Genomic DNA, 15,679 nt, shown 5'->3' on the forward strand with positions numbered 1-15,679 from the left:
TCGCCTTCGCTGTGCCATTTTATACAATGTACATATTTTCGTCCACCAACCTCTTCCGCCAGCACCGCCGGAGGCGCGTCCTTGTGACTTTATTACGCCCCGCCGTTCGGCCATGTGTTTGCGCACGAAAATTGTCCCCGAACCGTCTGTGAAAAATAGTGAAAGTCGGTTAAAAAGCCCAGGGTTGCACCAGCCGAACGAAGCAGGTATCGTTTTCCACGCCGGGGTGGAGGAAAATCGCTGGGGTGGCGTCCAGAGGAGCAGGATTCCTCGTGGAAACTAACAAACCGAAGACAGGAGAGAGAGAAAATGTAAGCAACCAACACATTTCGCATGCGGTCCCGTTAGGATCCGGCGCACATAGTTTGCATCATTCATTCGCCGTGGTGTGTTTTTCCTGTCCTCCTCGCGCATGAAAGCGAAAATATAATAGAACGCGCTTTGGCGCACGCTCGCGATCATCCTCGAACCGGTTCCGGAGAGGGTTCGGGCTGCAGAAAATGCGGCTTGACAAGAAAATCCGCTTTATCCACACACATTCATGCACACGCAAGCTGGCTAATGCTTACTACCTTTCTTCACCGATGCGCCCGAGGCGGAAAAACATCCGCGCAGCGATCGCGTCCAGTTTTGTAGCCCCGCGATGACTTTTGACCTCCTTTGACGAAGGAATGCGGTGGACGGGGTAGGGAGAAAGGATAGGGAAAACTGCCGCGCATAGGGATGCTGCTGCTGTTGCTTAACCCACTTCAAACCCTCTTTCGGGTTTGTCCAGCACGCACAATTCAAAACAAACGCCGATTGTGGCGCTTGGGAATGGTGATGATTGAGGTTGTGAGTTTATCATGGCTTAACAATAAATCTACAGATCCGGCAATAAACGGGAAAGAAAATATGGCCTTACTGGCGCGTATCCTGATATGGTCGAGCCGCGTCAATCGTCGCGAATTTGAAGGGCTTTGGGGAGAAAAGCCTAAGTCAGGTCTCCGGTTCGGTTTAAACAACTGCTGCCCATTCGTGGCGTCGTCCGCCGTCCTACTTTTTTCAAGTGAAACCAGGCGCCTTTGATGTTAAATCATATTTTTAATCAATCGTGACATTATTTTAAAAATCTTTATTGTGAAATGTTCAATAGTATTTTGCCATATTAAACCACCTTAAATCTGTTGGCATGCAAAATAAAAATGGCAAACCAAAGTATTTCCAGTAGGAAAGACTAATTCAAACATTCTGCGATTGAAAGTAAAGTACGTAATTATAAAGCATCTTAATGCTTTAAACATTCAAACTCACCTTGACGCGGGCACTTTGCATAAATGCTTCTTTAGACAACGCGTTCATCATGCGAGATCCTCATAACCATTTGCCCACCCACATTTACACTCACACACGCTCGGAAAACACGCACCGAAGGGCTTTTCGGTAATCATGCATTCCACTCCACGCTCGACGGCTGATGACACCCCCGGGCGCACCGAAAAGCGCTCCAATTTTCCACGAACACGGTTTCACTCCACTAAACTGGCGCCGGGAAAAACTGGCCCTCCCTCCCTGGTTCATTATTTGCCCACCAACATCATTATTATTCATACATTTGACCGAAACACTCCGAAAAGGCCCCTTAAGAGGGACGGAGGCTTATGCTGCCCAGTGCCGCTCCATTTAGCCAGCGATCGCCGATGAAATGTTCCGAAATGCCGAAACGAGAAACAATGTAAATTAACTAATTGAATTACATTCACCAGCACTTTTGTTGGTAGCTTTTATTATGTTGGTTTTAGGGTGAAGTTAGTAGTCACTTCTTAGTTGTCTTAATTGAATTGATTAGTTTAATTTAAATGGCCCATGCGAACGACTCAAAAATATTAACACACACGTTTCACAAATCACCAATCAATTCAACTTTGGTTATAAGTTTTCTTACTTGTCAAACAACTTGCGCTTGCAAACATTTGTTCCAAAAGGTTCCACTTAAACAAAAATCACACATTCACTTTGCGACTCTTTTGCAAATTTCTTAACTCCATTTCAACTCACAATTTCAACAAAAAGATCCCTTTTGGCTCCAGACACCAATTTCCCAAGGTGATAGACATCGCCGTCGGTCAAAGTGATGCCACCGATAACACACAATTCCGGTGACAATTATGCAGAGGGAGAAGGAACATTTTCTTATAATTGTCGTGAGAGTGAGTAAGCAATCACCATCCAAATTCAACTTCATCTTCTTGTGGATGAAAATGAGGAAAGCTTTCTCGCGCATTTTGCCTGTCTGCCATTTTATTTTAATATTTTTCGCAACAGGCGTGCGGAGAGAGAAGAGGTTGCCAAATTAAATTACATTCACGCGCAGTCGTAGCGTCAGAAAACACTTTATTTTTACATAAACATTCATGCAATTGACTCAGCGAGTGACGATTTTCTGGCTTTAACTGGTTTGTTAAACCTCTGCTTTAAAAGCTTCTCTCCTCAGAAAAGCGATTCTTTAAAGTTCCATTCCCAATCAAAGATGAGCACGGCTCGTAGGTTTTTGATAGGTTGGTGATTATATCGAGTGAGATTTTTGCGGATAATCGTTTCGACCAACATCTTCTTTTGCGAGGAACCGGATCTTCGAGGGGGCTTTAGGCCTTCCAACGTTAGTACCTCGAAGTAAAACGGTACGTTTGTTTAATTTGCGCCTTTTGGCAGCAAGAAGTTGTGCAGTTGATCGCTGTTTTATCACAACACACTTGCCGTTATCGTGCGATGCACTCATGCCGTTCCCGAACTACAAAATTCCCTGCTGTTTGGCGAACTTGCTGCCAACCTCAAAATCGTCCATTTCATCGACCGGTTCAACGCACTGGACGCCCGGCCGGTTTTTGGTTGGGGCAACCGAAAACCCGCCCGTGACAGTAATGACCAGTAAACATTACCTTTTTATTCCCGCCCGTCAAAATTAATCTCGGGATCAGCAGCGGCGAACGAAAACCCGGCCGATGAATCCGCCGAAAGTGGCCAGTCCGAAGCTCCGGATTGCAGTTCCGATCGGCGACCAGATGCGTTGTGGCGAGCCCAAAAGGCGCATTTCTGCTGCATCCACACGATCGAGTCATCAATGTGCGATCGTCAAACTCATTAAGCTGTGAGTGTGCGGAAAAACAAAAAAACCTCCCCAAACGAAATGGGGATGTCATTCAAAGCTTAACGAAGTGACAAGATCAGCGGACGTGTTGATGGTTTCGATTGGATGCACATTGCGCACATTGCTATGCACCAAGGGAGCATGCCAGGGAGGTACTGGTGAAGGGGGAGAGGGTGGTGGGGATGATCGAGCTGATCCCTCCAAAAAGTTCAACTAACCCATTCTGGTGGGTCGGCTCGGGACAACAACATTTTGCCATGATCGCATCGATTCTGGGGCATCGATAAAGAGAAGTAAGTGGTTAAATTAGTGGACAGTCGTTCTCGTGTGTGTGTTTTTATGTGTGTGTATGTAGTTCAAATTTAAATTTTTGTTTCTCATTTTTTGTTGCAAATGATCGTACCGTTGTTCGCAACAAAGTTGCTGCATTATTTTTAATTGAAGCTGTAATAATTGAACTGAAAGTTTTCATTATTATTTCTTATAATTGGTTCAATACCAATACCAAACCAATAGAAACGTCATAGAATCTTACAATAATTAATTGTTATAATTTTATGACTATCCTAGAATCAAAGACACATCTTTTACACAAAAATCGCAAAGGTAGCACTAAGTTACCATCATTGGTCGAACACATGCTGGTTTTTAGAAACGTAACACATCTAACACATGTCCTCATTGGTAATCTAACCAAAACCAAACCGGGAACAGTGGCTCTTGGCTTCCCTATATGGAATTCCCGTCGAAGACGAACATCAAGATGTCAGTTGACGAATTTAAAGATAGCCCAAGTGCCAACGCAGCGAAACGACCCAGCCGGGACCTGACCATACCGTTTATCATTTGAATGCCATTCGAGTGGACGTTAACCATCCTCCTGGGCTTTGCTTCGGTGCTACCGTAATTACTTGCCTTGTTTCACGTACGCAACGGCTACTCAAGATGGCCGTGCGGTCGGTACGTTTCAATGAAAGTAATCATTGTTTTACGATCAATAATTGCTCCTCACGTGTGCCCCTCCTTGAGATGCGGCGAGGAGAGATGATCGTCTCGAAGCCCGGCAGAAGTGAAAAAGGGAGGAAAAAGTTTACGTTTACAATCAAAATGTTAAATACTAATAAACAACAATAAACACCATCAAGAGGACGGCTAGATGACAACTAACAAATGATGTGTAAATTATCACCGTCTAAAACATTTATTACGCCAACTAACGACGAGTGTCCACCATGTGCCGATGTGCTTGAGTGCCGTTAGGTGTCTTTTTAGTTTTCTCTTCTTTTATTTTGCATCCCTTCTCGACAACGACGAAGACTGGTGTCGGTTAGAAACACTTTTCCTCTTCAGTTAGCCTACGTTAGGACGCAACCAAGCCGCCATCGAACAAATGGGTAATGTTTCATGGCAATACTAATCTCATCTCGTCTTTCTTTGGCAGCTTCTTCCATCCCACCCGCCCGCATAAAAATGTTAACGGATCCGAAAACGAGGTCCGCGCTCGGGCTGATGACCAGCGGAGAAAATGCCATCAAGTGGGAACTTATCGATCCACTCAATCCCATCGGCGGAGGTTGAGGTAGGGATGGAGGTGGCCATCACCCGTTAGATGATCGACTTTTGGCGGGATCGTTTGGAGTATCCCGGAGTAAGGCTGCACTTCATTATCCACTTCAGCTTGCATCAAGCAAACAACCCCCTGCAAGGATTCGATCAGGTAATCTCGTGGCTTAGGCTGAGGAAGCGATCTTTTGGATCATGCACGTCTGAAACGGTAACACAGTTAGGTCCAGTCTGGTGTTCGTACCTTACCCGATCTGGATAAATAGTTTCGTTTGCACAAATTGCACTTCTCCGTATATCCGTGGGTGTGGGTGTTGGACCCGTTATTTCCCAGGCTGACCTTCATGTTGAAGATGCCACCGAAGGAGCCCATGATGTTCCCAGGGACGTAAAATGGATGTGATCTACAGATGCTTCCTCTAAGAGCGATGATGTAGTGCAACAAGATATACGAAGCGATCGCTAGAACACAACCAGAAGGTTTCGACCTTCCATATTTTACATCTCGTTGAGGACACTTCGTTCGGCGTCTCCTTGAGCCTCGGAGTGTTATTGTTTTGTACCCAGTCGCATACAACTCTTGACCAACACTTCTCTCTAACCTTTAACAATCTCTTCATCGCTTCTCAGATTTGGGGACCTTCACGTACGGACGGGATGAACCAACGACTGCACTCTTAAGTCATTGGAATGACGCCCTAATGGCCAACGTACGACAGTCTTCCGCAGCCGGCAGCTTCCACGACCGCTGCAGACCCTCCTCCAGCACCGAACTCGGCCGATGGTCAGATCTACACCCTCACTGTGTTACACGAATCGCCGGAGCATGGAATTGTCTGGTCGAACGACACGAATGCACTCGAGTCGCCCGTTCCACTTGCGCCCGACATCAGCGACCCAAGTGCCACGTACGAATCGACGGTAGACTGCTTTAACTTCGATAGCACCAACTACGATCTGGCCGATTACTACGCCGCCAAGCCGCGAAGTACAAATACCCCATCTCCAGCAGCAGCAGCAACAGACCAACGTCTCGCTGATAGGATCCTCCCCGACGGGACATCTCCCTCAGCAGCAGCAACAGCAACATCAGCCTGCATCGGCCATCAGTCTACACGGTACGGTCGAAGGTCTCCTGAACGAGATACAACTGACGAGCTTTGGAGAACGGGGTCCTCTCGTCGGTTTGCAGACCGCAACACCGGGTCACAATTTGTACAACGAACCCTCGTCTTATCTGTACGACACCTTCACTGTACCCGAAGTCCTTAAGGACAGGCGCTCAATGTACGTGCATTAGATGACAATCCCAAATATAGTTGAAAAGAATTATATAAATACAATTTTCGGTCGATCACGACCACGATATCAATATTTTTTCCCTGTGTACGTTATTTTCATTGGAGCCATCGAAATTTACTTTATACTATTTGACAAAGATTGCCAAATGGTACGAATCGTTTATTTTCCATATTTACATCCATGCATTGTTTTTGTTCACAAATTCGAAGCATTAATAGTGTTACAACTTATAATTTAACGAAATAAAAACACACTCTCAAAAACTCGTCCTTTTCAAGCCTGAATAACGCGGATCCTCTTGCAAGCTTCATACAAATCATTGGACTCTGCTTGAGATAAGAAAAAAATAGTGGGTTTCAACACGCCAGGCATGCGAAGTATTAGGCAGCTGGTTCTCCTACGCTCTACGACTATTATTCTCTTCTGAGATTATCCAGGCGAGCCTGAAGATCTGCGTCGGCATCCGATACGGGTGATCCTGCACCGCCTCCACCGGTTCCGCCGGCCGCTCCAACGGCCGCTGCTTGAGGAGTTTTTGCTCCGGCTACCGACAACGAACCAGACGCCTAAGGAAAGGGAATAATAAAAAAGAAGGTTAAAATCCCGAACTAAAAAAGTTTCAAGCGAAGCCATCAACATGATAAGCACCTGAGGCAGCCCCGCCAGCTGATCGTTCAGCTGCAGGCCCAATTCGTCCAACACTTGCGACACAATGGCATCGGTTTCCTCCTCATCGCCTTCGTCCTCCATCGCATCATCCATGGCGTCGTTGATCATTTCTTCCTTCATGTCCATAATCTCCGACTGCTTTTCGAACTCGTGCAGGATCTTCTGTATCTGTGGCAGGTTCAGCTGGCGGTTCATGTTGGTCATCGCTTTCGTGACGCCCTTCATGGCTTCACCCATCGCGTTCTGTGATTTCAGTGTTTGAATTTTCAGCGAAACGGCCTGAATGTTGGCCTTCATCAGCATGAACTTCTTCACGTACCGACGCGTCCGGACGAGGTCTTTGGCCATGATTTTCACCGCGTCCATCTGGTTTTCCTTCGCCAGCTTCTTGATGTCGGCAATGATTTTCTTCTCCTGCTGTTCCATTTTCATCTTTTCCCGATCCAAATCTCGCATCGCTTTATTGAGCGCCCGCTGGTTCTTGCGCATCATCTCGTCCGGCGTCATTCGCTTTCCGAAAAGCCACTCCATGATTTATTCTTCTTGAATTCAACGAGAAAACTAGTGAAAAACACTACCAAACACTAATTCGCTGCGATGGTCCGTTCGTGGTGTTGTTTTTATAACTACTTTGTTGTGACTCGATGAGTCATACAAAAGGGATGCAATATCAGGTGACGTTCGTTTGACATTCAATGGTCGTGACGGCAAGCTGTCAAACGATAGCAAACCGGATCGTAAATAAACAAGCAGAATTGCGTTGTTTATTGCAAAATTGTTGGTTTTTTCCTCGTTTTTCGCAGATTTATGGCAGTGACAATGAAAAGATCCATCGCAGAAGTATCAATATCCATACCGGTAAGCATAAATAAATGAAGAATGAGCTCAGCATGTTAATGGAACGTCTCTTCTCCGATAGGATACTGGGACGATACTTCCCCAGATTCCAACTCACCGGCTTTACAAAAGGATTCGCCGAAATGCCTGTAATCCGAATGGAACACTTACGTCCATCCTGTCCTACGTGAACTTGCTAGAAGAAGCGTCGAGCAATGAGGCGCTGCAGATCTTGCTTAAAATTACCGACTCGATGCACTTCGACGAAAATGAGTTTCCGGAAGCGATCACCAAACTCGCCGAACACTTTCAGCGCGAACCGGAATCGGCCGTTCGGGTGAAGATTCTTTCGCTGTTCGCTGACCTGGCAACCGAAACCGGCATGGATGGTCAGCAGCTGATCGACGAGGTGATCAAGCTGCTGAAGACGGAAAAATCGGCCAAGGTGATTTCGCAGGGTTTGAACGTGCTGGAGAAAATCGGAAAATCGTTCACTCCTTCGGTGTCGTACATCAACAAGATGGTTTTCTTCGCCAAGGTGAAACTGTTCTCTGCCAGCCACAATGTCCAGCGACACGCGATCCTCTTGCTCGGGGTGTTTGTCCTCGTTTCCGACGCGGAAAAGGAAAGCCTGGAACTGATCGGAAAGTATACCGATTCTCCGGATGCTCGGGTTCGCGCACAGGCGTTCCGTTCGATGCTTACCCTCGGGCTGCGGGGTGTACACTTGCCGCCATCTCTCTATCCACGAGCGTGCGTTTCACTCACGGACGATTACGAGTGCGTTCGAAAGGAAGCATTAAATATGGTGTACGAGCTTGGAGTACGACATCCAGAGGAGTGAGTACAACAAGAGCTTTATCAGTAAGAACTTATCTTACTCCAGAGGTTTCGCTTTTGTTTCAGAATGATCAAAGTACAAGACTCTGAACAAGAGGTCCGGCTGATCGATGACGCATTCGGAAAGGTTTGCTCCGCAATCTGTGACCTCTCGATGAACATTCGCACCCAAGCGGCGGAACTGCTCGGTGGCATGACGATGGTAAGCGACGAGTTTCTCCACCAGACGCTGGACAAAAAGCTCATGAGCAACATGCGCAAGAAGCGGAGTCTACACGAACGCAGTGCGGCTCACTTTGCGAGCGGCGAATGGTCGAGCGGAAAAAAGTGGGCCGATGATGCCCCGAAGGAAGTCGTCAGTGCCGACTCGGTGTCGCTCATGGCGTCGGGTGCTTGCGGAGCGTTGGTGCAAGGTTTGGAGGACGAGTTTCTTGAGGTACGCACGGCTTCCGTTAACTCGATGTGTAAGCTCGCGCTGAGGAATCCTCTGTTTGCGGTAACGTCACTCGATTTTCTCGTCGATATGTTTAACGACGAAATCGAGGAAGTGCGCCTTCGAGCGATCTACAGCTTGACCGCCATTTCGAGGCATATTATTCTGCGCGAAGATCAGCTTGAGACGATGCTCAGCTCACTGGAGGACTACTCGGTGGAGGTCCGAGAGGGACTCCATCTGATGCTCGGCGCTTGCAAAGTGTCTACGAAGGCCTGTCTGACGCTCGTCGTTCAGAAGGTACTCGATGTCCTACTGAAGTACCCGGAAGATCGCCTTTCGACGTTTGGATGCATGCAGCGCGTTGGTCAGAAACACCCGGAGCTTTGTATGTCAATCACACCGCAACAACTGCAGGATCATCCATTCTTCGACAGTGCCGAACGTGATGTGGAAGATCCGGCGTACGTGTGTGTGCTGATCATGCTGTTCAATGCCGCCCAACACCTTCCCGCGATGCTGAGTCTCTTCCCAGAAACAACAATCAAACATTACGCATATCTGCGTGATACGATGCCAAACTTTGTCCCTCGGCTCGATATGGGAGGGGACGCGAAAGAACTCAACTTGACCGGCTCAACCGGATCGAGGCAGTTCCTCGAGACGCTGTTGAGTAACATACAGCGGGCGTATTCTGCACCTCAGGCACGACAGGCCCTTCTAAAAGCGGCCCAGGACGATCTCGATCGACTCGCCGAGATCGATCCCGCATTCTCTGGAACTGCTAACTTTACTTCGGTCTTTTTCGGAGCACAGTTGCAGATGGAACAACTTCAATTGGCCGCCACAGGGCTTTCGATAAAAGCCCCCATCAAGGAGTGTCTTTTGCAGCTGATCAAAAAGTGTCTCATGCTGCAAAACCTGTTCTCCAACCTGACCAACGACGATCAGCTGCTCGTGAAACAGATGTGCCTGCGAGCCAGTGCCCTCAATTTGGTGCTGATCGTGAAGGATCGCTCGCAGAGCGCCCTTGGACCGTGCCAGTTGCTCCTCCACATTGCGAGCGATACGAGTAGCTTTCTGCAGGAGAACACGAAACTCATTGCGGACACATTTACTACCGCCATTCTGATCAAGCTGGCCACCGTTGGCGATCCGAAGCCGGGTCGTGTGTACCGGGAAATCCTTCCCATCGTTCAAACGGCCGCACCTGTTGTTATTCCGCAGATTAATACTAATGTAAGTAACATGAAAGCACGCTTTTTCTTCTTCCATCACCGCCTACTTTTGCCTTCCATTTGCAGATCAAAATGTGCAAGGCACGCATTATTGAACCGACAGAATCGTCCTACAGCGCCGATAACGTGATCAAGGTAACGGCAGGGCTGATTGCGGCCGTACCCTTCGTGGCGGAGTTGGAGAACCTTCAGCAAAGCCAGCGGCAAGATCTGCGCCTCAAAATCAAGTATCCGGATCAGAACGTGCACATCATCGTGCCGCGTAAGCGTGACCTCAAGAAGGTTATGACGGAGGAGGGTGAAAGTGAATCGCAGTGGCGTCTCCGGACGAAGGTTTTGCTTTCGCACGGCGTATGGACGGAAGCCTCGACCGTCGAGATAACGATCTGCCTCGCGGTGAAACCAAACAACGAGCTGGAGCTTTGTAAACCGGTGAAGGTGCACTTTGCTCCCAAGCCGGTCAAGAGGGGATTGTAAGTGTGTAACGTTAAAACATTGTACCTAAAATAAAACTTCTTCTAAATATTGTAGATCTTTTAATAATATAGTTTTATTTCCACCGACGTGAACGTCGGTTCCTTCTTTTTCAACGCTGTTATTTTATTTTTTGCTAGTAACACGATCTCTCTTCCACCATCACTACTAGGCACACTCTTTTTTTTTTGCTTTAGTATTGTCCTTAGTGACGTAAAAATTGTTCCTACATGCAGCTCAAAGTAAACATAAAAAAATACATAAATATAACTTCGTCTCTTTGCAACAATAATGAATATTTCGTTCGGACACAGATGTTCCTTTCCTATGTTTTCGCGATGATCCCGGACGAATTTTGTGAAATCTTTCCGCAGGTCCGCATCCATTAGTTCTGCGCCGAAAAATGATCGGAGGGTAGTTCTGTCTCATGCCTGTCGAATCTGACTCGGTGTCTTTCCGTGCAGCGTTATATCAATTCAATGGTGTGTAAATTTGATCGATTTTATCAACCATCCAATAAAGAAAGTGGAAAGATTGTGAAATAAATGATTAATACAAAGTGAAATGCGAGTTGCAAATGGAAAGACGATGCGGTGATTCCCGGGGTGATTATTTGGATCCATTGTTGCTGTTGCTATTTGAGTTGAGTGTTGGTGAAGAACGTGCTTCTTGCACTTGCGTAGCGCTTCGCAACACTTCCATCCATCTGTAAGGGCGCAAAAGGCAAAGAGAGTTAAGTAAAACAATCCGAACACTACCTTAACCAACAAAATGATTACCGATTGTAAGTGTGCTCGCTTTCGGCGCGGAAGAAGTAGGTATGATTTTTAAACGACAGCTTAAAGACGTACTCCTTCTGTACCGCGTCCTGCATGCCGGGCGGACCAACGGTGTACCCTAGCAGGGGTAGGCTGGCGAGTGCCGCATCGTCCGAGTAGCTCTTGTAGAAGTACAAACAGAACGACGTCAGCACGACCCACAGTTTCTGCCAGCCGGAACTGTTCTTAAACTTGCGCAACAGATAACCGGAAATTTGATTCTAAAAAACAGAAAGAGGAAATTACGACGGTTTAGTTTGGGTTTACTCGTGTGTGGGTGAAATGTTAGCTTACCCTTCCCGACCGCAGATGATCGTCCAAGCAGATCGTAACGCCACGATGCCAGCACACGTGAAGGGCCGTGTTGTTACGCGACGACGCTGGCTTCGTAGGAACCTGAGGCACGAGGGCACTGTTGAGTCCGCAGGCTTCAAGATTCTCCTCGGAAGAAGCTGATGAAAAATAAATTCAAAAATTTGTCACTAGAGGGGCCGTTTTCGGGGGGCGTTTTCGTAAGCACTTACTGCACGTTTTGATCGATACGATTGGCAACTGGGTCTGTGGTTTGTATTTCAAACTGTTGGCCGCCTTCGTTAGCTCTTCCAGCCAGAGCGTCTTCTCGACCGTGGTGCCCGCACTCACGGTGATCGCCCGCTGGCCACCGAATATCACAAACGCATTGTGCTCCGCGTTCTCCGTCAGCAAGGCGCGCACCGGCACGTGCCCCAGCACCTTGAATGTTTGCGTTACCGGCGACTTGACGGCGTACAGCAGCATGTCGGAGAACAGGAAGAACATGCGTTGCTGCAGACCGCGTTTGGAATGCTTCAGCAGGCAGCCCTGCCGGATGAGCTTACGGTCGGGCTGCACCAACCCATCGAACCCATCGATGTCGCGCTGGATTTCGCACAGCAGGCTGTGATTCTCCGAGCCCGTTAACTCCCGCCGGATGACTTCCGTCGTGCGCGTTAACATCATGAGCGTGCCGTGGCAGTCGGTACGATCGAAGTGGTCCTCCCCGTAGTGTGTGAGCAATAGATCCAACAGTAGCTCGTAGTGCAACAATCTATGCAGCGGCTTGAGGATGAAGTAGCTAATGGGCAGGTAGCAAACCTTCTGCTGCTCAAAGTCTCGGTACGTTTGCTGAAACTTTTCATCATTGTCGTACAGATCGTTTAAGCGCTCCAGTATCTCACGATGACTCTCCACGTATTCATCATAGATCTGAAAGGAGAAAAAAAAACGTTTAGGGCAATTTGAATTTTGTACAGAGTTTATTTTATGGTAAATCAAAGCAACTCATGGGACCAGCCTACTAAGTCAGAGTAAAATATACTTACAGGCAAAACGACCATATTCTTCAACATAACATCACCGATCCGATGAGTTTCGTGACCACCACGACCCTCCCATAGCAATATTCGATGCTCGAGGTCCCTCAGGAAGACACTGTGATGTTCCAACATCGATTCAAAATACTGAAACAGTGGTTGAAGATTTTCTAAATCCTCCGGCGTGAGCTCCTCACGGAACCACTGTCAAAATGGGAACAAAAAAAAAAGTGTTAAGAAACCTACACACGTGACTTGGAAGTGGATGCTTCCTATACCGTATTAATGACGTCCAGGTCTTTCTTGTACGTCCGCTCTGTCATGAGCAGCTCCTTCGCGAGGAAGTACGCGCGATCGGTGGGCCACTTCTTCTTGCGCATCTCCTCGTCCATCGAACGAAGCGTCCCACTATTGCCATTGCCCATCATCATGCCGGCCGCCGTTGATGGCTGCTGTTGGTTCTGATAGTTGTTGTTGATCATGTTCTCGTCCACCGTGTGCAACGCACCACCAACACCACCACCAGCGCCATTGCTGTGGCCATTGTTGGTTCGGGCCCGAGCCTCCGCACTGGTGAGATCGTACGATCCCGTTTCTCCGCAGGCCAACGAGTTGTTGTTCGATTTGTCTGCCGTGCCGAGTGCCAGCTCGTATCGGTTTGGTGACTGCACGATCTCACTGCGTCGGTCCAACGAAACATTCCCGTTGATGCCATGGTAGTCGTCTAGAGAAAAGACAATTTCGGAAAAAAAAGATGTGTTAGCAAAATCCGTTCCTTAATAGCTTTTCAAACTACTACCAATAACGATTAACAGATAGAATATGCTAAGTAAAAATATATCGCTAAAAAGACAATGTATATATAATGCCGCGAATTTGCATATTTCATGCGCGAATTTAAAGCTCATGTAATTTTTCTTCAACTTAAATTACTTAACTAGTACAACATAAAAGTAGTGCAGAGTAATAACTAACGTTTTTAACTTACATACTAAGAATTTTATACTAGAAAAGCATGCGAAACATGTAGAAACTTAAACTAATCTAACTTGAACATGAATAAACACGCAACAGTCGTCGCTTACGATCGTTTGTTAACTTACACTGTGTCCTAGGGCTGAAGGGTAAGGCGCTTTATCAAAGAATTAACCCAAACCCAGAACGATTCAGAAAAAATATTGGTTGGATTAATTTTGCCTTTATTTTCACCGTTACTTATTCTTCGTGGAGGACACGCGGAATGAAATGAAAAGGATCTTTTCCTTTTTCTTTTGTCGTTGCACCTATGGCTAATAAATGTGGCTTTGGGCTCTAAAATGCACTAGGAAGTCTGCGTTGGTTACCCTTTTCTTTATTAGGGGGAGAACATTCTCGTTTGGTTGCTCGCTATTTTTCATGTTTCACTATTTGGTTAATGCATATTTCAGAGATTACCCATAATAGTTGACGTTATGAAGTGTTGGCGCTGGTGTGTTGGAGTGTGATTAATAAGTGTGATAAGTAAAGTTGGCAATTGTTTGGCTGACGTTTTTGCTTGGTTTCTTTTGTTTAACATGCGGGTCGACCCGTGTCTACTTTTACGATTCTGTTAATCCTTTCTCAACGTGCGTTTGTCCCCTTTTCCTTCTCCATTGCATGGCACAATCATTGCACTTTCGTTCTGACGACTCTTTTCCCTACGCTGTCCATCGCCCAAAACTGAGATCACCATTCTTCTTCATCGTGTTGTAACAGAAGGTTTCATGTGTGTTTGTATTTATGAGTTACTTGAGTTTCGTAAATGACTTCCTTCTTTTCACTACTTTGTTGATTTCCTTTCTTTTATCTATCCATAAATGCTTAAGTAAACAACATTGTATCTGCGATAATAAAGTATTTCTTCATGCGCTTATATATGCTTATATATGTTTCGTGTTTCACTGAACTGGAGCATTGTTGAATCAAATAATTTCAAAACGTTGAAAATTCGTTATAAAACACTACACACTTTTTATTCCCATCCCACTTTTAGCTTTATGCCATCCGGGTTCGTTTTACTATAACACTGTTCGCTGTTTTCCAGTTCTATGCTTTTTTTTCTATTTGTTTGCCACACGGTTCCCACCCTCCTTCACGCATTTGGCCACTTCGTTCTATTTGGCTGTTTTTAAAATATTTCTGCGATATATAATTATATGCCTCATGTATTACGAATATGTATGTTTGTTTGCTTGCTTTTGTGTTCATATAATTTAAACAGATTAATTTATATTATTTCTTTTCGTTTGTAACTAACACGAGGTGCTGCTTGTTATTCTTTCAACCATAAAACTCATTTCATAAGGCTCACAAGGACATGGACCAACTACTAACGAACTTAGCGCATCTTAATCGCTCAAACAACGAAATAATTCTAATTCGCTAACAACGATAGGATCACAGGTAGAAAGTATAAGTTTCCCAACACACGGACATGGACAAACAACACTTTATCATAGTTCTATTTTACCCCGTTTGTAAATTGGATAAATTAAATCATCTTATACGACGCTGGAGGAGAAATTTCTTCGTGCGCATCCTCGAGGGTTTTTGTTAAGAAAATTGCAACAGGAAACATTTGGGGAAGAAAACGTAAAGGCAAAGTAAATAACATTCCCGCTTGCGTTTGCGACGCTTTTCTCCTGTGCCCCTTTCGTGGCATTCGTTCAACGATTTATATAATATGTATGATGCATGCTTACAGATCTAAAACTGTTATTGATTAGAACATTATGCGCTCACCGCGCGCGCGCGCTCGTCTCGCACTAAACTATGCTAATCGGTTCACTGTCCGTATCGACTTCCTCGTTCTAGCGGACCATTCTCATCATCCCACGGTTGTTTTACCGGCACGCGAATAAATCTACAACCGAAATGCGTAAAGCGACGACATCGACAAAAAATCGTTATTCTCCTTTACTGCTTGTAACGGTGGTTGTTGCTTCTGTTCCGGACTACGGATTAAACTACGAATCCATTTCGGTATTTCGCCTAATAAATGCTGATTATTCCCATCAAGAAAGCCATGG

The 15,679-nt window shown here is 46.2% G+C and overlaps 3 protein-coding genes and 1 pseudogene across 3 annotated transcripts in view; 2 read left to right on the forward strand and 2 right to left on the reverse strand.

Moving 5' to 3' along the window:
• Nucleotides 1-4,597: 4,597 nt before the first annotated feature.
• LOC131260117 (uncharacterized) lies at nucleotides 4,598-5,990 on the forward strand (annotated as a pseudogene).
• Nucleotides 5,991-6,111: 121 nt separating this feature from the next.
• Nucleotides 6,112-7,282, reverse strand: LOC131272396 (charged multivesicular body protein 2a). The gene is made up of 2 exons (XM_058274114.1): nucleotides 6,641-7,282; nucleotides 6,112-6,558 (listed from the first exon to the last, which is right to left on the reverse strand). Exons 1-2 carry the CDS (start codon nucleotides 7,190-7,192, stop codon nucleotides 6,406-6,408), a joined length of 705 nt encoding a protein of 234 aa, XP_058130097.1. The 5' UTR covers nucleotides 7,193-7,282; the 3' UTR covers nucleotides 6,112-6,405.
• Nucleotides 7,283-7,450: 168 nt separating this feature from the next.
• LOC131260513 (integrator complex subunit 4) lies at nucleotides 7,451-10,546 on the forward strand. Its single transcript, XM_058262255.1, has 4 exons — nucleotides 7,451-7,519; nucleotides 7,581-8,338; nucleotides 8,405-10,010; nucleotides 10,076-10,546. Exons 1-4 carry the CDS (start codon nucleotides 7,469-7,471, stop codon nucleotides 10,484-10,486), a joined length of 2,826 nt encoding a protein of 941 aa, XP_058118238.1. The 5' UTR covers nucleotides 7,451-7,468; the 3' UTR covers nucleotides 10,487-10,546.
• The window catches only part of LOC131260512 (FERM, ARHGEF and pleckstrin domain-containing protein 2), a 28,958-nt gene continuing 23,820 nt past the window's right edge, over nucleotides 10,542-15,679 (reverse strand). Inside the window, exons 10-15 of the mRNA XM_058262254.1 lie at nucleotides 12,911-13,356; nucleotides 12,642-12,836; nucleotides 11,826-12,525; nucleotides 11,596-11,753; nucleotides 11,263-11,522; nucleotides 10,542-11,189 (exon numbers count right to left, since the gene is read on the reverse strand). Coding sequence (XP_058118237.1) covers nucleotides 11,093-11,189; nucleotides 11,263-11,522; nucleotides 11,596-11,753; nucleotides 11,826-12,525; nucleotides 12,642-12,836; nucleotides 12,911-13,356 — 1,856 coding nt within the window. The 3' untranslated portion in view covers nucleotides 10,542-11,092. The remainder of the gene's footprint in view (nucleotides 11,190-11,262; nucleotides 11,523-11,595; nucleotides 11,754-11,825; nucleotides 12,526-12,641; nucleotides 12,837-12,910; nucleotides 13,357-15,679) is intronic.

Source organism: Anopheles coustani, chromosome 3, assembly GCF_943734705.1.
Source record: "Anopheles coustani chromosome 3, idAnoCousDA_361_x.2, whole genome shotgun sequence".
NCBI lineage: Eukaryota > Metazoa > Arthropoda > Insecta > Diptera > Culicidae > Anopheles > Anopheles coustani.

Excerpts from the sequence above, each read along its gene's own strand:
- LOC131272396 (XM_058274114.1), bottom strand. The coding sequence starts at position 7,192 with ATGGAGTGGCTTTTCGGAAAGCGAATGACGCCGGACGAGATGATGCGC. Across the intron at positions 6,559-6,640 it reads AGCTGGCGGGGCTGCCTCAG|GCGTCTGGTTCGTTGTCGGT; the intron begins GTGCTTATCATG and ends CCCTTTCCTTAG.
- LOC131260513 (XM_058262255.1), top strand. The coding sequence starts at position 7,469 with ATGGCAGTGACAATGAAAAGATCCATCGCAGAAGTATCAATATCCATA. Across the intron at positions 7,520-7,580 it reads AAGTATCAATATCCATACCG|GATACTGGGACGATACTTCC; the intron begins GTAAGCATAAAT and ends CTTCTCCGATAG. Across the intron at positions 10,011-10,075 it reads TTCCGCAGATTAATACTAAT|ATCAAAATGTGCAAGGCACG; the intron begins GTAAGTAACATG and ends TTCCATTTGCAG.